The following is a 25,773-nucleotide window of genomic DNA, read 5'->3' on the forward strand; positions in this document are numbered from 1 at the left end:
TTCTCAGTGTTCTAAAAAACGGCCTAGGCACCAACCGAGGTGATTTTGGGCAAATCGGGAGGAAAAATCGGGTTGGGCCTAGGCGGCGGTCTAGGCGGGCTAGGCGGCGCCTAGGCGGTCTAGGCGGGCTAGGCGGCTAGGTGGGTTAGGCGGGCTAGGCGGTCCTAGGCGGCCCTAGGCGGTCCTAGGCGGTCCTAGGAGGTTTTTTTATTTTTTATTTTTTATTTTTTATTAATTGCGTGTTTTTTTCTTTTTTGGTTTCTGTAGACATCGAAATTTCGGTAAATAAATGTTGACCGATAAATCAAAATGTCAACGCTCATGTATTACATAAATTTTACACGTAGCGTGTGACTCAACGAAAATTGAAATGAGTTGGAAAAGTCATCAAATAGGACACGTGTCAACACTTGGCAGAAACGACTTATTTCATCTGGGATATTATATTCAAAATTAGGCCTTGGAAAATTCTATAAATACAAGCCCATTTCATTCATTTGGGAAGAACCAAAATCATTAGGCAAAACTCTTGAAGCTCTGAAGGTCTGAAACTCCGAAGCTCTCAAGCATTCAGGTTCCCGAAGAATCAAGAAAGCGTTCTTCGTTCATCGGTCTTCCAAGATCAAGCCCGACGGCCCTTGGATCAACAATCGTCCACCTTCAAGATCAAGCCCCGACGGCCCTTGAAGAAAGTGTTCTTCGTTCTTCGTTCTTCGTTCTTCCAAGATCAAGCCCCGACGGCCCTTGGATCAACCATCCACCAATTCAAGATCAAGCCCCGACGGCCCTTGAAGAAAGCACAATCGTTCATCATCCGTTCATCCAAGATCAAGCCCCAACGGCCATTTGGATCAACAACGTCGACAAATCCACACATCCAACCGTTCTTCAAGATCAAGCCCAAAAGCCCTTGGAGATCCGTTCGTCACCGTTCTTCAAGATCAAGCCCAAAAGCCCTTGAAGATCTGTTCATCACTGTTCTTCAAGATCAAGCCCAAAAGCCCTTGGAGATCCGTTTGTCACTGTTCTTCAAAGATCAAGCCCAAAAGCCCCTTTGAAGATCCACTCAAATCCACCTTCAAAGATCAAGCCCACGGCCCTTTGAAGAAACTTCCAACAGTTCATCCAAGATCAAGCCTCGACGGCCCTTGGATCAATGAAATATCCACAAATCAACACCTTACGGAGATCGAATCAGAGGATCAAAATAGAGAGAGATTGTAACCCAAAATCATCAAAATACAAATATTTGTTTGTGCACGTTGTTCTTGTCTCTTTCGTTTCAGGAATTTTCCGTGTTCACAAATTGGCACGCCCGGTGGGATAATCTCTACCTCTAATCTCTTTCTCCGTTCAAGAAATTCGAGCACACTTCCAAAATTAATGGCTTCAAGGAAGGCTCAAGCTGTTCCCATAACCAGCGCAAAGAACAAAGGCGCCCTCGTCGCAAGTGGTGTCACGTTGGGTATCACGACTCGAAGCAAAGCAAAATCTACTTCTGCCACCTCTTTCACCTCTGCATCAACTCTGCCAGGGGAACGAGAGTACCCCAGGCACGAGCCTATGATCACCTTAGCCTCACTAAGGGCACCAAGGGGGGAAAGACCAAGGGAATACTCCGAATCCATGCTCTCCGATGACGATTCAAGCGGCAGTTCAGCCATGCAAGTCATGACCGCTGGAGCAACTTCAGTCGAGGAACAGCTTGCTCAAATTAATGAAGCAATCGCAAGACTAACTCGAACTGTGGAAGAAAAAGACTTGCAAATCGCGGCATTAGTCAACCGACTGGAGGCGCATGACAGCGAGAAACCCGACCCAGAGAATGATCCACTAAAGGGAGGAGCTGGCGGAGACGAAGAACCCCCGGTGAAGAAAATCGATGGGAAGCCGAAACCAGACCAAGCAGCGGCACTCATGGGATCTCTTTCTATCCAGCAGCTGCAAGAGATGATCACCATCACCATCAAGGCACAGTACGAAGGGAGCTCATATACCTCCGGGTTGTACTCAAAGCCGTATTCAAAGAAGATCGACGCCTTAAGGATGCCGAGGGGTTATCAACCACCAAAGTTCATGCAATTTGATGGAAAGGGAAACCCGAAACAGCACGTTGCCCACTTCGTTGAAACCTGCAACAACACAGGAACCGAAGGGGACTACCTCGCCAAGCAGTTTGTGCGCTCGCTGAAAGGAAATGCCTTTGAGTGGTACACGGACCTAGAGCCTGAGTCCATCAACAGCTGGGAGCAATTAGAGCGGGAATTCCTCAACCGCTTCTACAGCACCCGCCGCACTGTGAGCATGCTAGAGCTAACGAGCACAAAGCAGTGGAAGGACGAGCCAGTCATTGACTACATCAACAGATGGCGCACTCTAAGCCTCGACTGTAAAGACAGGCTCTCGGAAACCTCTTCAATCGAGATGTGCATCCAAGGCATGCAATGGGGTTTGCAATACATCCTTCAAGGCATTAAACCACGGACTTTCGAGGAATTGGCCACTCGCGCCCATGACATGGAGTTGAGCATCGCCCATCATGGGAAGAAGGAACCGATCGCCGACTACAAGAACGACAAAGTTCTTGGGCCAAAGGTGGAGAAGGCTACGTGGAAATCCACCAAAGAAGCAATGACAGTCAACACAGCTCCCGTCAAAATCCCTACACGAGGCAAGGCGATTCAAAACGAAGCTTTTCATGATCAAGAGATGCGTAGACGCACTTTGAAGGAGCTTGAGGAGAAGACTTATCCATTCCCCGACTCTGATGTGGTTGCCATGCTGGATGACCTGTTGGACAAGAAGGTGATCAGTTTGCCTGAGTGCAGACGGCCGGAAGAGATAAATCATACCGACAGTCCAAGATACTGTAAATTCCACCGCTTCATCAGTCATCCGACAGAAAAATGTTTCGTGCTGAAAGATCTCATCATGAAGCTGGCTCAGAAAGGAATCATCGAGCTAGATCTTGACGAAGTGGCGAAGTCAAACTATACCACCTTCACTTCTGGCTCTTCCGACTCAAAGTTTTCACCTCAACCGCTGGGGGCATCCTCCAAGACAAGCAAAGTTGAAGGATGGACTCAAGTCAATCCTAAGAAATTGCACAAGAAGCATACGTCTCCTCCACAAGTTCGCCAATCGGAAAGGGGGCAAAGCAGTTCTTGTCAACCTTCAAAGCAACATGAACGTGTTGAAGATGATGAAATTGCGACACAAAGATCGTCCATTGCCATCACAATGCGCGATTTCTTTCCCGAAGACTTCTTCAATCACTCGGTCAAGGCTCCTTGCTATGAAGATTGTGAGGAACGCCTCTCCAAAATTGCTTGACAAAATTCACAAATTCTCCTCGCCCGCACGAGTCTAAACTGCATGGCACAAAGCTCCTTGTCCGCATGAGCCTAAACTGTAGGAAACGAGGCTCCTCGCCTGCACGAGCCTAAACTGCATGGCACAACGCTCCTGATCCGCACGAGCATAAAAGGCGACATCAACGCTCCTGGTCTGCACGAGCATAAAAGGCAACACCAACGCTCCTTGCCTGCACGAGCTGAAACTGCAACACGGCACCAAATGCTCCTTGTTCGCACGAGTCTAAACTGCATGGCACTAAGCTCCTGGTCTGCACGAGCATAAAAGGCAACACCAACGTTCCTTGCTGGCACGAGCTGAAACTGCTCCACGGCACCAAACACTCCTGGTTTGCACGAGTTTAAAAGGCGACACAACACACTCCTTGCCTGCATGAGTTAAACTGCAAACAGCACAAAAAGAAAATACCAAGAAAAAAAAATGTATTTTGAACTACGTTTTGACTTGATCTCTTTGTTTGGAAGGGTACGTAGGCAACTCGAGCATTCAATTTCGAGTTCAGTCACATCAAAATATAAATAAATAAATAAATTTTATTAAAGAAAGTCAATGTCATTACAAAAAAAAAAAAAAAGTCAATTTTATTACAAAAAAAATAAATAAATACATATGTTATTATGTATTTATAAAAAAAAAAAGAAAAAAAAAAGAAAAAAAAATATATGTACGAGTGTCTCGGCCCAGCAGCAGCAAAAGGCTCAAGCCACAAGCCACAAGCCCAATCTGCAGTCAAGTCCAATGCCTGCTCAGACTTCAGCTACAAAGCAAGCTCCCTTCATTTCACAGGCCCAAGCCTATTGTCCAAATTCAGCTTCCCCCAAAACCAATGGAGTCCCGAGGTCAATTCCGACCTCTCCAGAGCCCAATCGGATTCGTTCTGCTCCAAATCCTCTTCCACCTTTGAATCCTCCATTGAAATATCCGATTACTTGGATTCAACTGACATCTTCAACTTTAACTCCGCTGATTTCTTCGACTTCGAACCCAAACCCCAAGTAATCGACCTCACAAACTCCAAAATCCACAAGTTTGAGATCTCAAAGTCCGTTCGAGTTCGATTCGAAGCCTCAAGTTAGCAACGATTTCTTTGGATTCGAACAAAAGCCTCAAATTCTGAACCAAGCGAACTCCTCTCCCTCCAATCCCGATCCAGTTCTGGGGTGATCCGCCTCGACGACCGCTCCCTCGCCAAATTCCTCACCGCCGTCAAAACCCCGCGACCCTACTGGGTCCTCGTCTTCTTCGATGCTGCGAAGCTCCACGAAAAGTCGGAGCTTCACCTCAAGGAGCTCCGCAAAGAGTTCGCCGTCGTCGCCTCCTCCTTCATCGAGAACAATCAGGACCCGTCATCCCCACCCACGGCCTGAAGGAGTCGCCGCAGATGGACCAGGGCGATTTCTCCCGATTGGCCGAGTCAATGTCTGAGTTCATCCAGTCCAAGACCAAACTCGTCGTGGGTCCGATCCATCGGCCTCCGATGCTGTCCAAGAACCAGATTATGTTCGTCACCATTGCCTGGCTGATCTGCATGCCGTTCATTGCGAAGAAGGTTTACAGTGGCAAGACATTGCTTCACGATCTGAGGATTTGGCTAGCGGGGTCGGTTTTTTGTTTACTTCTTCAGCGTATCGGGAGCAATGCATAACATCATTAGGAACATGCCCATGTCTTTGGTTGATAGGGAGGATCCTTCCAAGCTCATATTTTTTTTACCAGGGCTCCGGAATGCAGCTCGGAACAGAGGGGTTCGCTGTCGGATTCTTGTACACCATTGTCGGGTTGTTGCTGGCATTCCTCACCCGCGTGCTTGTTACGGTTCGCAGTGTCAAGGTCCAGCGCATTGTGATGATTATTGCACTGTTTGTTTTGTTCTTCGCGGTGAAGAAGGTGATCCAATTGGATAACTGGAAGACGGGTTACGGGGTGCATGCTTTCTGGCCTACGAGCTGGAACTGAGCTCGGGGAGGATGAGGATGTCAATTCGCGAATTGAGCTTCTATAAAGGCACGATCTATACAAGAGCTTGCAAAAAAAGGACTTCGAAAATTTGAGGCAAGTAAACGAAGATGGTGATCCGAAACCAAAAATTGCGAGGAGAGGCAGGCCACCTGGCAAGAGCATAAAAAAATCAATCGAAGGCTCTCCACTTGATCGTGTAGGTCCTCAATTTGTATCAGAAACTACTCTTGCTTCTGGAGGAGAGAATCCTAGCTTGTCCGGCACATACAATCTAAGACGGCCTGCTCCCCATAAGTTCAGGTCTTCTGATGCATTAAATATAGGCCCCCATGGGTCTCTTAGTGGTGAAACTGGTGCTAGTTGGTTGCCTGGCTGGGAGAATGAATTTCCAGCTTCTGTATTGAGGAGTGATCTAAAGTATGGAAAGAAACATTTTACAGTAGATGAGAACAGACGTGACACTTATACACAAGCTCTGGCTTTTGGGTGATGAGCTATCAATGTTTTCTGGTTGTGAAGGAAAGTGGAAGCAACTTGTGGCGGTAGGTCTACAATTTGAGCATGGTTATGCAAGGAGTCTAGCTCGTTTTGCTGCAAATCTTGGACCTGTTGGTTGGAAGGTTGCTTCAAAGAAAATTGCAAGTGTTTTGCCTGTTGGAATCAAGTTTGGTCCAGGATGGATGGGAGAAAATGAGACATGGAGGATGCAACCGTTTTCAGTCCGTGAGAGGGAACAGAGGGTTCAAAGCAACCCTGCATCCGATGACCACACAAACAAACTTGTACCTCAAAGTACATTATGCTCAGACGAAGCCAGATTGTCAGAAATTTCAAGTGGACCGAGATGTAGCCACGTGCTTGGTGGGGAAGCATCGTGGAATGGTTCATCCTTACACAATAAACATGTTGCTTATACATTCCCCTCGGGCTTGAACGTCAAACTGGGTGCAGCAGGCTCACCTCAAATGGGTCTGCACCAAGCACCTACAACAGCTTATGCGCTGCCCGTCAACGCCTCCACCAATTGCAGTAGCAACCGTCTCTGCTATCTTCGTCGTAATGACCTCGCCCAGCGCCGGAGTTAAGAAGTCGTCCGCGGCTGCTTCTAGCTTTGGTCAGACTCTCAAAGGAGATGAGAAGAAGAAAGCAGCAGCTCCGGCGAAGCCTAAAGTTGCAGCGAAGGAACAAGTGTTAAGGCTATGAACACTTGGTGGTTTTCATTAGCGGCGGCGACGTCCTCCTCCGTGACGGAGTTGAGGCTATGAATGGAAGATCGAATCGTCGGCAACTACCGCAGCAGCGACGGTTGGGTCCTCGTGACGGCGGCAGCGACGACTGGTTCGCTTGAACGTCCCCACCCGCCTGCTACAGCTGCTGCTGTCTAAGCTCTGTGCAGGATCCAGGAGTCACCCTCTGCATGGCAAAAAAACATCTCGGCTCGTCCTTAGGCAACGGTGTGTCCTCATCTTCGCAAGAAAACAGCAACGGCAGTGCAATGGTTGTGTAGTCGCTGTGCAATGGCGGCGGTGCAGGGCAACAAGAATGCAGTGGCGGTGCAATGGTTGTGTAGTGGCAGTGGCAAACAGCAACGGCGAAGAACTTCAATAACCGCCGTCAAACGACTAGCCGGTCATGAAGCCTCGACTCCAGCTCTACGTCGTCTTCGTCCTCCCTGCAAATTCCCCATCCCATCATCAAAATTTATACAAAAAAAAAAAATATTAAAAAAAATGAGATGGTGGAACACTGCACCATGATTAAAGAAAAAAAAATAATAAAATAATAAAAATGATGATGAGGGAACATGGTGCGTCTGGCACCATATAGGGAAAGGAAGGTGGTGCTGCATCTGAAAAGCATATAAAATTAATTAATTAATTAATTAAAAAAAAAAAAAAAAAAAAAAAAAAAAGGAAATGGTGGATCAGTCCACGTGAAAATATATATATATATATATATATATATATAATATATGTATATATACAAAAAAAATATAAAAAAATATATATAAAAAAAAAAAAAAACAAATGCATTGAGAGAAATAAAATCTATTTTTTATTTATTCATCTGGAAAAATTACATAAAATTGCATTGTACATACAAAAAAAAAAATAATAATAAAAAATCAAATCAAATTTACAAGAGGGGATCTTCAAGGACGATTAGGTGCCACCTCACCACTCGGCAGAGCTCCAGAAATGAGAAGCGCTGGAGGTTGATTGTTTGAAGCCTCACCACTCGGCGAAACTCCAGGAAGAAGAGAAGCCGGAGGTTGATCATTTGGAGCTTCACTACGCGGTACAGCCCCAGAAGACGAAGGCAAATGTTGTTGGAACAAACCCACAAACCTCCGATGATCAAGTAAAGTCTGACCATCAGATTCCTGCATTTGGTCAATTTTCCTCTTCATGTTTATGGCATAGTTGTGTGCGAGCTTGTGCAACTGTTTATTCTCATGCTTGAGCCCCCTAATCTCCTATTTGAGACTCATCACTTCAGCCGCCAACGATTCAACTTGACGGGTTCGAGCAAATAGGCGTTGGGCCATGTTGGACACAGAACCTGCACACTGCACACTGAGAGCCAGAGAATCCTTAACAGCCAACTCATCAGACCGTTTGGAAAGTAGTCTGTTATCTCTGGGAGTGACAAGGTTTCGGGCCACCACCGCAGCGGTCATATCATTCTTCACCACCGAATCCCCAACCGTAAGAGGACCAGTAGGGGATATGAAGGATGGGCGCCATATGTTGTCTGGAGAAGGCGGGACTGCCTCTTCACCAAGATTCAAGTCAAAACGACGATCGGAGGGTCCTGACATTTTCAAAGTGTTGAAGAAAGAAGAGGTCGGACGAATCAAGATCTTAGAAGTGCAAGAAGGGAGTTTTCACAAGTAAAATTCAAGTGTGCTTTGAAACGAACAGCGTGCCTCTATAAAAAATCAGCACTCGACGGGATTTCAGAGATCGAAGAGGCGAGCTCAGAATTCGAAGAGGCCATTCAAAAATCGAAGAGGCAAGCTCAGAAATCGGAGAAGCATCTTGCTTTTCCAGACGCATCGGCACCCGTCACACGCAAACTCAGCTTTGCGAAAATCACGAGCAATTTGTCGAAGCACCGATCCCAGTTATCGAAGAGGCGCCAGTCTTTTTCAGCCGCGTCAACACCTGTCACATGCACACTCAGCTTTGCGGAAATCACGGGCAATTTGTTAAAGCGCCAATCCCAGATATCAAAGAGGCGCCAGTCTTTTTCAGCCTCGTCAGCACCCGTCACGCGCAAACTCAGCTTTGCGGAAATCACGGGCAATTTGTCGAAGCGCCGATCCCAGATATCGAAGAGGCGCCAGTCATTTCAGCCTCGTCAACACCTGTCACATGCACACTCAGCTTTGCGGAAATCACGGGCAATTTGTTAAAGCGCCAATCCCAGATATCAAAGAGGCGTCAGTCTTTTCCAGACGCGTCGCACCCATCACATGCAAACTCAGCTTTGCGGAAATCACGGGTAATTTGTCGAAGCGCCAATCCCAGATATCGAAGAGGCGCCAGTCATTTTCAGCCGCGTCATCACCTGTCATATGCGCACTCAACTTTGCGCAAATCGCGGGCAATTTGTCGAAGATTTTCAGTGAAGGAGAAAGCACGTGAAAGTTTACTGTTCAATCACGCGTTAGTTGCCGACACAAGTGAAAGAATAGTACCTCTACAGGTATTAAGGGACCTCCTATAACTGTCCACCTTCACCTTCCATAGCAAGGCAAACATACAGAGTCTTTCTTCATCTCCAAATATGCTTTCTCAACGAAGCCTTTCGAGTCATTCAGTGTTCCTTATTCCTTGGGGTACCTCGGCAAACAAATGACACCAAAGCAAAAGTATCTCATATCACTAGGGTAGAAAGCAAGAGTATCTCATATCATGCATTCTCCCTGTCCTTTCCTTTGTCCTTGTTCTTACTTACAAAGACAAGGATAAAGAAAACAATATGCCGGAACCTCCACTCAAACTCGGGTAAGGAACCGACTGCTTGAAACCCTTCCCTGATTGCCTACCTGGCACTGCTCTCAAGTACCCCCCCTCCCATTGCTGCTGTACTTCCAAAGAAGCTGCTACATCTGCCTGGAGAACAGATAAGGCAAGTGAAAATGATACCTTGCAGCATGTGGAGACAAAGGGCAAAAGGAACAAGCAGAGAAGAATGCGGTCTGCACGGTCAACTCAGCAGAAGGAGTCCGAACTGAGGAACTCGAGAAGCTGCCACATCTGCCTGAAGAAACAAGCAGAGAAGAATGCAGCATGCACAGTCAACTCAGCATAAAGAGTCTGAGATGAAGAACTCGAGAAGCTGCCACATCTGCCTGAAGAAACAAGCAGAGAAGAATGCAGCATGCACAGTCAACTCAGCAGAAAGAGTCTGAGATGAAGAACTCGAGAAGATGCCGCATCTGCCTGAGGACGGTGAACTCGTTTTGACCCTCAAATTCTTGGGTCGACTTACTAGGCGTTGTGGGCTGCACGTGCCGATTCACCACCCTTGAATCAAATCCTTAAAGACCAAGTCACCAACTGGAAGAAGAGCCCATCAATCTTGAAGATCATACCGTTGACCAAACTGCTCAGGTGTGAATTAGAAAGATTGAACAAAGCAACAAGTCGTCACCTTCACCTCGTGCCTGCTTGCCATGTGTTCGAGTCAGCTTTCAAGAATCAAGCATTAACGGCCCTTGAAGAAACTTCCAGCCAAATTCAAAATCAAGCATCGACGGCCCTGGAAGAAATCACAAGTCCGATTCAAGATTAAGTGTCTACCACCCTTGAATCAAAACCTAGTTCAAGAATAAGCTGTGGAAAATCAACAATTGAAGGAATCCAGAAAATCCTTCAACCCAGTTCAAGATCAAAGCTGTGGAAAGTCAACAAGCGCAACAAAATACGTGCCGATTCACCCACTACCAAAGCCAAAGATCATCTACCACATGAAGCTCCTTGTGGTCCAATTTCAACCTTCAAGATCAAGCCTCGACGGCCCTTAAAGAAATTTCAAACAAAAGTTCAAGAACAAGCCTCAACGGGCCTTGAAGAAATCTCAAGCCCAATTCAAGATCAAGCTTCAACGGCCCTTGAAGAAATCTCCAACCCAATTCAAGATCAAGCCTCGACGGCCCTTGGATCAACATCTACAGTAAGGGACTTCAAAACGCATCTCCTACACGTGACAAGCACATGTATACGACGTGCCTTGAAGTGGGGGCATTTGTAGACATCGAAATTTCGGTAAATAAATGTTGACCGATAAATCAAAATGTCAACGCTCATGTATTACATAAATTTTACACGTAGCGTGTGACTCAACGAAAATTGAAATGAGTTGGAAAAGTCATCAAATAGGACACGTGTCAACACTTGGCAGAAACGACTTATTTCATCTGGGATATTATATTCAAAATTAGGCCTTGGAAAATTCTATAAATACAAGCCCATTTCATTCATTTGGGAAGAACCAAAATCATTAGGCAAAACTCTTGAAGCTCTGAAGGTCTGAAACTCCGAAGCTCTCAAGCATTCAGGTTCCCGAAGAATCAAGAAAGCGTTCTTCGTTCATCGGTCTTCCAAGATCAAGCCCGACGGCCCTTGGATCAACAATCGTCCACCTTCAAGATCAAGCCCCGACGGCCCTTGAAGAAAGTGTTCTTCGTTCTTCGTTCTTCGTTCTTCCAAGATCAAGCCCCGACGGCCCTTGGATCAACCATCCACCAATTCAAGATCAAGCCCCGACGGCCCTTGAAGAAAGCACAATCGTTCATCATCCGTTCATCCAAGATCAAGCCCCAACGGCCATTTGGATCAACAACGTCGACAAATCCACACATCCAACCGTTCTTCAAGATCAAGCCCAAAAGCCCTTGGAGATCCGTTCGTCACCGTTCTTCAAGATCAAGCCCAAAAGCCCTTGAAGATCTGTTCATCACTGTTCTTCAAGATCAAGCCCAAAAGCCCTTGGAGATCCGTTTGTCACTGTTCTTCAAAGATCAAGCCCAAAAGCCCCTTTGAAGATCCACTCAAATCCACCTTCAAAGATCAAGCCCACGGCCCTTTGAAGAAACTTCCAACAGTTCATCCAAGATCAAGCCTCGACGGCCCTTGGATCAATGAAATATCCACAAATCAACACCTTACGGAGATCGAATCAGAGGATCAAAATAGAGAGAGATTGTAACCCAAAATCATCAAAATACAAATATTTGTTTGTGCACGTTGTTCTTGTCTCTTTCGTTTCAGGAATTTTCCGTGTTCACAGTTTCATGGTGGTATACTTATGGAAATGGTGTATCTAATTTGCAAATGATGAATTTACTACAAGTTCATCCAATACTATGGAAATAGTGTACCTAATTTGCATTTTATCATTATTTTATTATCCATACAAGTATAGTTTTTTTTTAGGTGTCAATATGCACTTATTTACAAGATATACAAAAAATTTACCTAAATCCGCCTAGGCCGCCTAGGCGCCCGCCTAGCCGCCTAGGCGCTAGGCGCTAGCCCGCCGCCCGACTAGCGCCTAGCGTTTTTTAGAACCTTGGGTTTTCTTCCTTTTTCCCATTTTAACATCAGTTATTCGGTGAATATTTTTATAGAAATTTATTGTAATCCGATATATCTCAAATAGATCTATTTACAAGTTCAACAAGAATTCAATTCTAACTCCTCTTCATTCCAACCCATCAACAATTCAATTCATCCCATTTTAATTACCCATTAGTAAAGATTTTTTAGTAGGTCGAGAACATGATCTGCTTCAATAACTGTAATTATACATGATCTGGTTCACCAATTTGATGACCTTCAGTGGGGATTGCCTACAAAATACTTGTACGTTTTTAATACAATCATCATCTTCTAATGGTCAAGTATAATCATGTAAATATATGTATTAATAAAATCATTATCATCGATAGTGATGTATTAATACATATAATTATTGTATCCAAATCCCCTTTGTGATGTCACTTAGTATTACGGTCTAGTAGTATTTCTCTTCACTTATAAGTGAGAGGTCTTAAGTTTGATTCTCGCCAAAGACAAATTTGAACTACATTATTGCTAACCATTGTGAAGCCTAACCATCTCTTTTACCTCTTAGTGTAATGTCGTTACTTTATTATAAATAAATAAATAAATAACCGTTTGTGATAAAAAAAAATTTAAAAAAATAAAAAAATAAAAGAGAAAAACCGGTGCCACTTTCATTGGTGTGTGTGACCAAAGAACTAATCAAAGTGAGGCAAAATTTATTCCCTCTGGTCGCTCCCTCTCTAATGAACCAGCTGACGCTTCTTTTGCTTTCTCAACCTGGCCATCCGTTCCTTTCTTTCTTCGGCTTCTATCAACCTAGCTTGCTCTTCATCCTCTCTTCTCGCAATTAGCGCGCTACAAGTTCAAAATAATATATAATCAGCCATACATATGTTTGAAATGCTAAAAAAAAAAACATGTTCGTATTTTGGATATCCGTATAACCATCGAAGCCCGTTGAAGTTACTATTTCCTGCAAATTAAAGGGCGTTACATCACGATTCTTACCTTCTTCTCTCTTCCCTCTGAATATCTTCAAAACCTGCCTCCATATCACTATCGTCTTCAGCATCACCAGCAAATCTATCGGGATTATAACTGCAGAAATTTGGAATTGATCATCGGGAATATGTGAAAAATAACAACTCCCTAACCAACGTAAATATATTTAGAATGTTCACCACATTAACATAATGAAATTTGGACATAAAAGTTTTGTGGGAGTAAAGATTACCGAAACATTTTTCTTATCACATCACGAACATTCCCGGCCTCAGGGTCATACTGATCATCGGAACACCGTCTTTTTTTCTTGGGACGATTATCATACATAGTACGGGGTGAGGTTTGCTTTTGCAATTGTTGCATGCTCATCTGCTAAAATCCACAATAGGTAAAGGATATTACGCATTATCATAAAAGACGACTGGTCTTAAAAGAATGAACTATGCGAAGGAAAAGCATAAATCTAGCAGATGGTGAGTGAGCTTCAAACCTGAGGTTTTGACAATCCTGTCGACTGTCTTGCTTTGGGCTTAGTATACGGCATATGTACTTCCGCTTTTTGTGTCAGGTGCTGCCTTGAAACAGATGACTGCAACTTTGGAGGGAGTGGTTTGTGCAAACCAGACGTGGTGGAATTCTTCACACCAGGTGCAGAAGTCTTCCTCTCAGTAGTTGAAGCAGACATCTTCAAAGGAAGCCCTTTTGACCCTAAAGGCCGGCCCGACCCATTTTCATTGCTTTCAAGCTGCTTCCTAGTGCCCATTGATTTTGAATCAATTCTTCTACGTGCAGAAATTAACTTAGTGGACCCAACTTCAGAATGCATCTGTTCTTTCATAGTCGGCGGTTTCCTTCCATTACTTTCCAGTGACTGTTTGATTTTCATCGCCATATGATTTGACCTCACCCCTTCAACATCATAATAAAAAAAACCTTTATAAGATCTTCAGTGAACAAAAGAAAGTTAGCGGCATAGAAAAATGCCCAACAGAAAGATCAGATGCAGAATATCAACACACCAGAGTTTGGAAGCGAGACATTTTGAGGGGGACAATCCTTGGCAGGAGCTGGACAGTCTGCATCCTTAGAGAAAAATTGTGAGTAATCTCTCATTTCCCTAATCATTTGAACTTTAGTTTTTTTCTGTACATACCAGAAATCCCATTAATAGATAATAAGACAAGTAGAATACAAATCCAGACTTTAAGGACAACTAATATACGATTTGCTCCAATACCTCATTCATGACTTTGGGTTTCTGGCCATATGATACAGATTTTGATCCAGAAGATGTCGATCCAGAGCTTTTCTTGTCCTATAGAGGAGAGTCGGACCAATCAAAATACATTAAAATCCAAATATCAATTAAAGCACAGGAATGCTTAATAACAGTGGAAGAGCGTACGTGAACGTTTAACTATTAAGTACATCAATGCAAGAGTTTGCACGAGAAGAAACGCCAAAAGGAGAGGATTCCTAGCAAATGCTTAGAAAGTAAGAGCGAGTTTTTACTTTAGGTTGACAACATCATTTACAAAAAGAAAACTCTACTAAAACCTAAATTGAATTATGGATATCATAAATAGTGAAAATATTGAAAATAACAAGGGAGATCTATACCCTATAGTTTAGGAGCTTAGAGCTCATGAATTCATCTGCTATTAAAAAGGAGGACTGCAAAGTGATTTACAAATGTAAAAATAAAAAATAAAAAATAAAAAATCACTAAGCATCATATCAAATAAATAGAACTTAAATCAATTCCTCAGAGCAAAGTAAAGTTCTACAATTTCCTAATAGATAACATACCACTAAATATTAGAAGTTTCAGGACACCACAATGGAAAATCAAAACCATCAAGAAGAGCAGACATAACAGGTGGAGAAAAGGATAAGATATGATAAAGTATTCCAGGACAAGCTGAAAGATTAACATAATACGTACAAGTTGAAGGGGATTAACCCTAGATGAGAGTTGCTGGGTCACTTGAATTACTCTCTGAGAGATAACTGGTTGATATGGGCCAAAAAAAGATCCGTAACTGCGGGATAAGTAGAAACAATTTAAAACACCTTTCAGAATTATACCTTGCAACCATGAAATTTCAACAGAGTGATACCCCTTTGAAAAAATTAACGTGTCAAAAAAAGGAAAAAAAAACCTGTACCCGATGCTGCTTCAAATAAAAATAAAATACCACGAAGAAAATCAATACATTAAGCAACTATTTGGTTGAATTCATTGCTTTAATATAATTCAAATAACATGATCAAATATTGTCATCAGTATAGATTTAGATATATATATATATATATATATATATATATGAGACTCAAAATGTCCTTGCAACGACCATAATGGATTTAAAACAAAAATAAGTTCAAACCCTCTAAAAGAGGGATGAAATTAGTGGTAGGAAAGCCAAAGACCATCACCACCGTCCTTATAATGTAAAGAAATCTGAGTTTTTTATCACATGAAAAGAGGCAGGAACAGTAGTCACTCACTTATCATAGGGTAGCTTCTTCTTTCCATAGGACTTGGCTTGAGAAGAACCACCATCTATCTCCAACTTCTTTCTATGTTGTTCTTTCAAGCACTGTCTAAAATCAAGACGTGCCACAGTTACGTTGGTGCGATCTGTATCTTTTTTTCCATCCTCCGCTTCCCCATATCCCTCGTCCTCATAATCATCATATTCTTTGACTGATTGATAGCATTCCTACACGAAAGCAACCACCAGATAAACAGAAATACTAATGTGATTCAATAACAAGGAAAGGAAAAAAACAGCTTAGGAATAACGATAATCAAAATGTCAACAGTAATCGCATATAATTAAAGACAGTTTCAAAGTTTACTTACATCTCTACCATATCCCCGCATTTTCCAACTCGAATTAACAATTAACTACACTGGGTACCTGGAAATCACAAAAAAGAACCCTAACTTCAATCTGCTGGGCAGAAAATACCTATGCAAAATCTGTAATATCGTCAATTCAAAGAATTACAAACGAGAGAACGCTGAAAGAATCCACAATTTGCTTCAATATCATGCTAAAAAGGAAATTCAGATACCACATATTTTCGGCTGGTAGCAAGAACCGATCAACTCACCAGAAAGTCGTTCCTTTCATACTCAAAGATGATGCAAGGCCGAAGAATTCGAAATGTACAGAAATCAATCGTTGCTGAGCCCTAACCTAATCGCCGGATCCCTTCAAAACATCAAAACCGAATCAAAGCAGGTCAGAATTTTGTGTTCTAATTAAAACATCATAATCAACAGACTAATTGAAAGAGTTTTTTTAATTTTACCAAAAAAAAAAAAGAGTTTTTTTAATAAAAATAAATAAAAATTCAAACCGCTTACATACCTTTCCAAGTAGATAAACCACAAATTTCAGAAAGAAGATGGAAAAAACGCGAGATGAAACCCTAACGCTAACTGATAGATTTTCACTAATCTGGATTAATTGGTGTGAGATAGGGAGAGGCGATGGATTGCGCGTTTCTGCGATTGAGTTTTGAGGTTAGAATTTCCACTCCCCAATTAAATTATTTAAATCTTTATGTTTGATCTCAGCTATTTATTATATTTGAAGACTATGAACATTTTAATCATAAATTTAATCTCCATAATTATTAAATCTTTATGCTTGACCTCAGCTATTTATTATAAGATTTAATGGATATTAATCCGTTACTAACGCGGTGAATAATTTGATATTCAAAATACTTAGACGTATTGGTTTGAGTAATTATGGAGTCCTAATTTCGTAAGGAGCAAGCATCATAACGGCCACATTAATTAATTTAAATCAATTAAATTAATGGAGATAAGAGTTCTCCCCGAGTGTGAGAGTTTTTCTCTCTTCTTGAGAGTCTTTCCCACCTTTAGTGTGAGTAGCTTTCATCCCGACGATTTCGTTGTCGTTGGCCTTTGCCGTGGCGAGGGTCAGTGGATGCTCTGGCCACTTTCTTTCTTCTTCCTCCTTTCATTCTGTTTGTACCATACTTGACCAATCCCGAAACTACCGAGCACCGGCCAACGCTATACTGTCAAGGACCCAGAAGAGTTCCCCTCCGACCAGGAGGCCAATCACTACTCGACACGTGTCAAGATTAGAAGCCAATCAGAGCGCAGCACGTGTCGACATCAAGAACCAATCATAACATGACACATGTCAATGTGACAAAGCTACAAGTTTTTCTATAAATAGGGGTCATTCCCCCACAATATGGCCTAATGCCATTTGTGTTAAAATCATTCACAAGAACTCACTAAATTGAGAGCTTGATCCTTTGTACTTGTGTAAGCCCTTCACTACTAATAAGAACTCCTCTACTCTGTGGACGTAGCCAATCTGGGTGAACCACGTACATCCTGTGTTTGCTTCTCTGTCTCTATTCATTTACGTACTTATCCTCACTAGTGACCGAAGCAACCAAGCGAAGGTCACAAAACCTGACACTTTCTGTTGTACCAAAGTCTTCGCTGATTTTGTGCATCAACATTTGGCGCCGTCTGTGGGAAACGACACTTATTCCTACTCTCTTCAGCTGTGTCAAGCTGGTTTCTATCATTCGTACACTTTCTTTTGATCAGGCATCCCTCTCCAACATGGGAAGCGAAGGAAGCCACAGCACACAGAATGACACCCCCCTTGCACATAGTGCGAAACAACGAAAGAAGGAAGGAAAACGAGTTCTTCTTCAAGCTAAAGTCGATGAGTTGGAAGCTCAGAACAACAAGATAGCAATGAGGAATGAGGTCCTCCAGGAGCAATATGAGAAGCTCTTCGAGACACTCCACGAAGCTAGGCAAGCTCAGACACGCGAGCTTGTTGCCCCCGTGGAAGTCAACCATCAACTGGGTGCCCTCCAACATGGAGGGTCACATGCATTCGACATAGATATCCCTGATAGGGAACAGATTACCCCTCGACTTGATAATCAACATGAGGCTTCTCTTAACCCAGTTGCTTCGACCCGAACCATGAGAAGTGGAGGGAGACACCTCTTTGCTGAAGGGGCAGAAGGATCGAAAGCCGTCTTTCGCGATTGTCGGGATTTCCTGAAGCAACGTCGAGAGAATTCCATCCATATAAGCTCAAAGATTAATGACCCAAGGATTTCTGAGAGACTCGGTCCCCTGCCACGGCCCAAGCCGGCCACCAATTTGGGGAAGGGGCAACAAGTCCTAGAGAGACATGAGGGTACAGGGGACTCAGAGGTGTTCCGACAGACATACCCTGGAAGCCAGTACAGCGAGTCCAGGGAAAAATCACATGCCCTTGATCAAACCTTCCTAATTCCAATAGGAGATGGAGATTTACGAAAGAAAGCTCCAGTGACACATAACTCCGCTCAGGACCCCCTTGTCCTACAACTTCTTGAGGAAGTAAACAAGTTGAAGGCTGAACGTCAGGCTGAAATACCTGACTGGAACCAACCCAGGCCTGGCCCTCTTACAATGAGGATCCTCAACACCCCCCTTCAAGCAAAGACAAAGCAAAAGCTTGGCTTGCAACTTTATACTGGAAAAGAGGACCCGATTGAGCACCTTAACCTCTTTGAGTCCACCATGGCATACCGGATGCACACCGACGAAGAGCGATGTCTTCTCTTCCCCTCCACCCTCTCTAGTGGAGCTCTAAATTGGTATTGTCGTCTTACACCTGAGACGGTAGACTCATTTGAAGAATTGAGGAAACTATTTGTTTCCCAACACATTTTCCAAACCGATCGCTTGCACTCTGCAGATGACTTGTACACTATCCGCCAGAAGCCAGACGAGTCATTACGTATGTATGCTGGCCGCTTCAGCCATGAATACTCCCGGTGTGCCGAGGCAGACGACAAGACTGCCCTCAAAGCCTTCACGGCAGGCCTACGTGATTGTTTCTTTAAATACATGATCAATGCCAATACTTGGAAGACTTACTCTGAGGTGATGGCGCAGGCTTATAACCATGCCTCCGCCGAGGCAAAGACATATCAGGAGAAACCCTCTACAACCATCCTTTATCAACAAGTGGGAGGTGGAAGCCAGACTCACCTAAATGAGAAGACCTCGACTTTCCAAACAGCAGTGGCACCTCCCCATGCCTTGCATAATGCTTCACCGAATCAATAGACATATCAATTTCAAGGCAAGAGGAAGGATTTCCATCCTCACCACTCTCCTTTCAGTAAAAAGAGTAAGGGACACTATCCCGATAACCAAGGGTATCGCCACAATAACGCTCGCCCCCAGGCAGTCAATGCAGTGGGTCAAACCCGCGTCAAGATACCCCCTACCCCAAGGTATGAGACATACACGCCCTTGAATGCCACATGCGCGGCCATTTACCCCAGCATAGCTCACCTGATACCAAAGCCAAAGCCGAGGCACCCAGATTACACGCCCCCGAATAACGCGGGCATGTTTTGTTGCTACCATGAGCATAACGGCCATGATAGCGAGAAATGTATCATCCTCCGTGATCGTATTGAAGCTTTGGCACGAGAAGGAAAAATTGATCAATTCCTTCTTCACCCTCAAAGGGATAACCGTAACCAACACCAGGTGAATGTCATATATTCCATAAGCGGCGGCACACCCGTATCTGAATCTTCCAATAGGGCCATGAAAAACAGTGAACGAAGTCTGAGGCCTAGTCACCAAGTGTTTCACGTGGAAGACATCAGGGGAGGGAAGTATCAAAAGCCTAATTGGGATCCGATATGTTTCTACCCTGAGGAAGAAAGAGACATCATCTACCCTCATAACGACCCATTGATCGTGGAGGCTCACATAGCCAACTTTGATGTTCGACGAATCCTCGTAGACACAGGGGCTTCGGTCAATATCATGTTTGCCGAAGCTTTCAGGGCACTCAGTGTAGCTGAACACTTGCTCGATCGCTCGATTTCTCCTCTGATAAGCTTCTCCGGTGATATCGTGCAACCCTTAGGGAGCATACATTTACCCTTTACTATTGGTACAGGCCCTTACACGGCTACCATTACCACTAACTTCCTAGTGGTTGACTGCCCAACGGCATACAATGTCATCTTTGGGCGCACAGGCATCAATGATCTCAAGGCTATGGTATCCACGCATATGCTGTTGATGAAATTTCCAACCCCCCATGGCAACGGCTACATCAGAGGAGATCAGCTTAGTGCACGATCATGTTACAACACTTCAGTTAAGCAACAACACTTGCTCGGACCCAAGGAAACCCTGTCTGTACATGACCAAGTCACAAAGACCAGCCTAGATGAAGCGAACTTGGATCTTCCTGATAGCAACAATCAACCCGATGATCCTCGAGATGACTCTTTCACCCAGCAAGCCCAACCTGCTGAAGAGTTGGAGAAGGTACCTATCTCAAGAGATCATCCAAACCGCATGGTGAATATTGGCACCACATTGTCACCACCCCTTCGGTTAGCATTGATATCTTTTTTGAAAGAGAACACTGAAGTCTTCGCCTGGTCATACGAGGACATGCCAGGCATCTCTCCCGATGTCATCTGTCATCGTTTGAGTATTGACCCCAAGATCAAGCCGGTGAGACAGAAGCGAAGATCTTATGACGCTGAACGATACGAGGCAATGAAAGCAAAAGTTGAAAAACTCAAAGGCATAGGCTTTGTCCGCGAAGTCAATTACCCGACATGGGTAGCAAATGTGGTCCTTGTTAGGAAAAATCCGACCAAAGAAAGTCTTTCGCTTCAAAAGGTCTTGTGGAGGATGTGTGTTGACTACACCGACCTAAACAAAGGGTGTCCGAAAGATAGTTTCCCTCTTCCTCTTATTGACAGGCTTATAGACTCTACGGCAGGGTGTGAGCTCTTGAGCTTTATGGACGCTTATTCAGGATACAACCAAATCCTCATGAACCCCTCAGACCAAGAACACACAGCCTTCACTACCGACAGAGGACTATACTGCTATAAAGTCATGCCTTTCGGCCTAAAGAATGCAGGAGCGACTTATCAGAGACTAGTCAACTCAATGTTCGCCGAGCAGATTGGGAAGAGCATGGAAGTTTACGTTGATGATATGTTAGTCAAGAGCAAACATGCTGACCAACACATCACCAACCTATCTGAAACTTTCACTATTTTGAAGAGGTATCGAATGAGGTTAAACCCCAACAAATGTGCCTTCGGCGTAGGCTCTGGCAAATTCTTAGGTTTCATGATTAGCCAACGAGGCATTGAAGCTAATCCCAAGAAGATCAAAGCAATCCTCGACATGAAGGAACCGGTAACTTCAAAGGACATCCAGAGCCTTACTGGCAAGGTGGCAGCCTTAACCAGGTTCATTTCTAAGGCCACAGACAAATGTGCTCCCTTTTTTAAAGCACTTAAGGGAAGTAGGAAGTACATTACATGGACTGATGAATGTGCCGAGGCATTCAAAAACCTCAAGGAGTACATGAGTAAAGCCCCTCTACTCTCCAAGCCCGAGGTAGGAGACATTCTCATTATCTACCTATCGGTATCAGCTTCAGCCGTAAGTTCCGTTCTCATTCGAAAGGATGAGAATATTGAGCGACCTGTCTACTACGCTAGCAAAGCCTTACAAGATGCGGAGACACGGTACTCTAACATTGAGAAATTGGCTCTGGCATTGGTCATGTCTGCTCGAAAACTCCGCCCTTACTTCCAAGCGCACTCCATCATCGTGCTTACCAATTATCCTCTTCGACAGATACTCCAAAGTCCTGACACTTCAGGGCGAATGATCAAATGGGCAATAGCGTTGGGTGAGTTTGACATCTCCTACCAACCAAAGCCAGCTGAGAAGGGCCAAGCAGTGGCAGACTTCATTGCCGACTTCACATATCCGGTTGACATTGCTTCTACACCTGAAGCAGTGGCTTCATTACCCCCGGAAGCTCAGAAGATAGAACCAACAACCCCAGCATGGAGTCTGTATGTTGATGGCTCATCCAACCAACAGGGCTGTGGAGCGGGACTAGTCTTGACTACACCCGACAAAGTAGCAATGGAGTATGCTCTTCGTTTCAAATTCAAGGCATCAAATAATGAGGCCGAGTATGAAGTCGTTCTAGCAAGATTACGTTTGGCCAAACACCTCGGGGTTAAACAAATTGATATTTTCAGTGACTCCCAATTGGTGGTCAACCAGGTTACCAACAACTTTGATGCTAAGGACAGCTCCATGGCAGCATATCTTGCGCAAACACAACTTTTGCTCAAGCACTTCCACTACCAGATCACCCAAGTTCCTCGAGCGGCAAACAGTCATGCAGACGCCCTGGCTCGCCTCGCCTCGGCTGTGGAAGACAAGATTGGAAGAAAAATTCATGTCGAACTGTTGGCAACACCAAGCACCATGGCCGCAGAAGTATGCAACTTACAACAGGGGGATAGTTGGATCACCCCGATCTATAATTTCCTTGCTCATGGCACCCTCCCAAATGATAAAGTCCAGGCTAAGCAAATTCGATACAAGTCTACCTGCTACCTGATCATCAATGATCAACTCTATAAGCGAGGTTTTAGCCTGCCATACTTAAGGTGTCTTACGCCTGCCGAGGCGGAAATCGTCCTTCGGGAAATACATGAGGGAGTTTGTGGAGATCATGCTGGATCTCGGTCCCTAGCACACAAGACTTTTCGCCAAGGATATTACTGGCCAACACTCCACCAGGATGCCATCAAAGTATCCCGCTCATGTGACAAATGTCAACGATATGCGACTATTCCTCATTCCCCTCCAGAGCCTCTTACTCCTATGATCAGCCCTTGGCCCTTCGCCCAGTGGGGACTTGATTTGATCGGCCCAATGCCGGCAGGGAAGGGCAAAGTCTGTTACGCAGTCGTTGCAGTGGACTACTTCACAAAGTGGGCCGAAGTAGAACCCTTGGCAACCATTACTGAGGCAAAGATAGAAGACTTCGTGTGGAAGAACATCCTTTGTAGATTCGGCATTCCCAATGCGATAGTCACTGACAATGGGCGACAGTTTGACAACAAGAAGTTCAGGTTGTTCTGCTCTAAGTTCAACATCAACTTATGCTTTGCCTCTCCAGCTCATCCCCAGTCTAACGGACAAGTTGAGGCCATCAACAAAATAATCAAGCGCACTTTGAAAACCAGCTTGGACAAAGCTAAAGGCTGTTGGCCAGAATTTGTACCCCAAGTTCTTTGGTCATATCGCACTTCATATCGGACTTCAACAGGAGAAACTCCATTCTCACTTGCCTTTGGCACAGAGGCGGTTGTCCCTGTTGAGCTCGAGCAAGCAACATTCCGAGTCCAGAACTACATTCAAAGTGAAAATGACAAACAACTCACCCTCAACTTGGATTTAGTCGAGGAACACAGAAACCAAGCTCATTTGAGGAATGTCGCCTACAAGCAGCGCATCTCCAACTATTATGACTCTAGGGTCAAGCCTCGTTCTTTCAAAATAGGAGACTGGGTCTTAAAGAAAAGATTACTCTGCGACAGAGTCCCGAGTGAAGGCACACTTAGTCCAAACTGGGATGGACCGTATGAAGTCATTGGCATCAGTCGCCCTGGCTCTTACACACTTAGAAGCTCCGATGGCAAGACCCTTGGCCATCCATGGAACGCTGATCACTTGAAGTACTACTACAAATAGACTCACGATGTACAAGTGTTGAGCTATAGCCGTTCGGCATCCTATGTAATGAAGGCCATTTGGCAATGAATTCAATAAAGAGGTAATTTAGCCAACTCAGCCCTCACTCTTTTACATTCATAGCAAGGGAACACTCAAGTGTTGAAACCTCAAAGCAGATATATCCAACACGAAACAAAATCTAAGTATGTGTCGACAAGACTATACAAAGAAAGGAACAACCAAACAATGGCTTATATCCAAACAATAGATCTATTCATACATAGCCAAACATGCATTAATAATAGTGCAAACACTCATAAACACCTAAAATCCAAAACTCTCAAGCTTATAACATGGGCACATGTTATACACACATCAGACTACTACATCCAGAATACATGCAGATAGTAAAGACACTGATATTCATTCTCATCTGAAGCCGAACCCCTGGCAGTATCACTCCGCGTCCTACCATCATCCTCTGCATCCCCAAGATCCTCTTCACCATGATGAGTCTGTGCATCAGCATTACCTTCATTATCAGACTCATCTTCGCTGCTAGGATCAACAGCAAGGACAAATGTCTCGCCCTTTCGATGATGCTCATCTATATCTTCGTGGTATTTTCGAAGAATGCTCCCATCATCATAATGATCAAGGACGGCCATCCATTTCCTTTTTTCAAAGCGAGCTTCTTGAGCACAGTAGGGTTTAATAGCAAGATGAAAGGTCGAAGAACTTAAGTATTCTTGCACAGCAGCCTCCCTTTCAGTTGGAATGATCTTCTCCAGTTCAGAAATCTCAACTAAGGCACCATCCAATTCTCCCCTAACCTTGGATACCTCCAAGGTAACCACCTCCAACTGTTTTTTAGTTGCCTCAAACAATTTCTTAAGCCTTAGGTTCTCACCATTTCGCCTTTTCAAGCTCTCCATGGTTTCGTCCTTCAGTTGGAGAGCCTGAGTCAAAAGTCCCTTATTCCTTCGGGCCTCGTCCACAAGCTGTTTATTCTCCTTCAGTTTTGCCTTGTACCGCTCAACCTCTTGCAGTCTGTCGTGATACTCGGCCATGACCTGCATGGTAAGACGATCATCACTACCTAAATAATGATAATAAAGAGGAAAAAGTAAGGAAATGACAAAGTAACACTCACATATGAAGACAGCTTCAACATCCGGTCGCAATCCGATTCATCCTTAGCTAAGGGCTCTCCGAGCTCATCGAAGGCGAATCGACGCCCTGCCAAGCAATTGTTGATATCCCCAAAATCCTTTGGCCGCGTGGCAACCCTCAAGTCCTTCCACGGGACACTGCCAACTCTTTCCTTGCCTTTCCCCTCATGGCGGGAACCAGGATCACTTTCCTGGACAGTGTGCTCCATAGTAAGAGGAGGAGGCAACAGTCGGCTCCCTTCTCCTGCAACTACGGCAGCAGCATTTTCAACGGCCTCGACTCCAGTCTTCCTAAAGGCAGGCCCCTTAAGGACCCCATCTTGGGACTTAGGTCTAACGGATGGTTCCCCTCGGAACTTATGAATTTTCTTATGCGGTAGGATGTCTTCCGAAGGAACTAACACTGGTGCTTTCCTTTTATGGGTGCTAGTCCCTGTTTTCTTGCTTACCTTCTCCACTACATAAGGAAAATCAAAATAAGAAATACAACTTTCCAAATAAAGTAAGGAAAAGAGCAAAGTTTACATGAAGGATACAACTTACTCGATCGTCCCTGGCTCTCGGAAACTAAGGGTTGGAAACCGTACCGACGAAATAAGGGTCGTAGCTTGCTTAAGTGTCTATCCTCTTTGGGCACCCTCAACACCTTCTCTATGTCAGATAGCTCCTGCCCAAACAGTTTGATGGTGCCCCGCGTCACTACATGAAGCAAAGTATTAGAAGCAAGAAAAGACCACAACAAATAGCAAATAGTACGAACGGTTGATACGTTACAACCTACAGTCTGGAAGTGAGTAAGCACACGTCGCTCAGGCGTGACACCCTTATCATACTCCCAATCATTATACAGAAAGCACCAACGGTTTTTCCATGTGTAGTATGCCTTTTTTTTACCATACACAATACGCTCTCTCTCACTCCGACATGCACACTCGGCATAACCAGTGCATGATTTTGCTGGGCGCATCTTGTAACAGTAACGCCACTGATGGAAGGAAGGCTCACACAACCCACACTCCATCCAAATGATATAAAATCCAATCAAAGTATCCCAGAAACCAGGATT

General features: G+C 44.2%; 2 protein-coding genes and 1 pseudogene across 4 annotated transcripts; 1 reads left to right on the forward strand and 2 right to left on the reverse strand.

Moving 5' to 3' along the window:
• The first annotated feature begins 4,037 nt into the window (after nucleotides 1-4,037).
• LOC108171724 (probable dolichyl-diphosphooligosaccharide--protein glycosyltransferase subunit 3B) lies at nucleotides 4,038-6,025 on the forward strand (annotated as a pseudogene).
• Nucleotides 6,026-12,476: 6,451 nt separating this feature from the next.
• LOC103410676 (uncharacterized) lies at nucleotides 12,477-16,468 on the reverse strand. Of its 3 annotated transcripts, none has more exons than XM_029095306.2 (11): nucleotides 16,298-16,468; nucleotides 16,038-16,138; nucleotides 15,784-15,841; nucleotides 15,426-15,640; nucleotides 14,863-14,959; nucleotides 14,155-14,232; nucleotides 13,937-14,060; nucleotides 13,408-13,826; nucleotides 13,147-13,286; nucleotides 12,921-13,010; nucleotides 12,477-12,767 (listed from the first exon to the last, which is right to left on the reverse strand). In XM_029095306.2, exons 3-11 carry the CDS (start codon nucleotides 15,802-15,804, stop codon nucleotides 12,653-12,655), a joined length of 1,299 nt encoding a protein of 432 aa, XP_028951139.1. In that variant the 5' UTR covers nucleotides 15,805-15,841; nucleotides 16,038-16,138; nucleotides 16,298-16,468; the 3' UTR covers nucleotides 12,477-12,652. The 3 variants fall into 3 exon arrangements, with proteins under 3 accessions (XP_028951139.1, XP_017181338.2, XP_017181339.2); XM_017325849.3 differs by having other exon boundaries at nucleotides 13,147-13,289; XM_017325850.3 differs by having other exon boundaries at nucleotides 13,147-13,289; nucleotides 15,784-15,892; nucleotides 16,298-16,465.
• On the reverse strand, nucleotides 15,893-25,402 carry LOC139191901 (uncharacterized). Its single transcript, XM_070812935.1, has 3 exons — nucleotides 25,251-25,402; nucleotides 24,685-25,164; nucleotides 15,893-15,903 (listed from the first exon to the last, which is right to left on the reverse strand). Coding segments are annotated over exons 1-3 (492 nt in total). The 5' UTR covers nucleotides 25,252-25,402.
• Nucleotides 25,403-25,773: the final 371 nt, after the last annotated feature.

This window comes from Malus domestica, chromosome 02 (assembly GCF_042453785.1).
Source record: "Malus domestica chromosome 02, GDT2T_hap1".
Classification (NCBI taxonomy): Eukaryota; Viridiplantae; Streptophyta; class Magnoliopsida; order Rosales; family Rosaceae; genus Malus; species Malus domestica.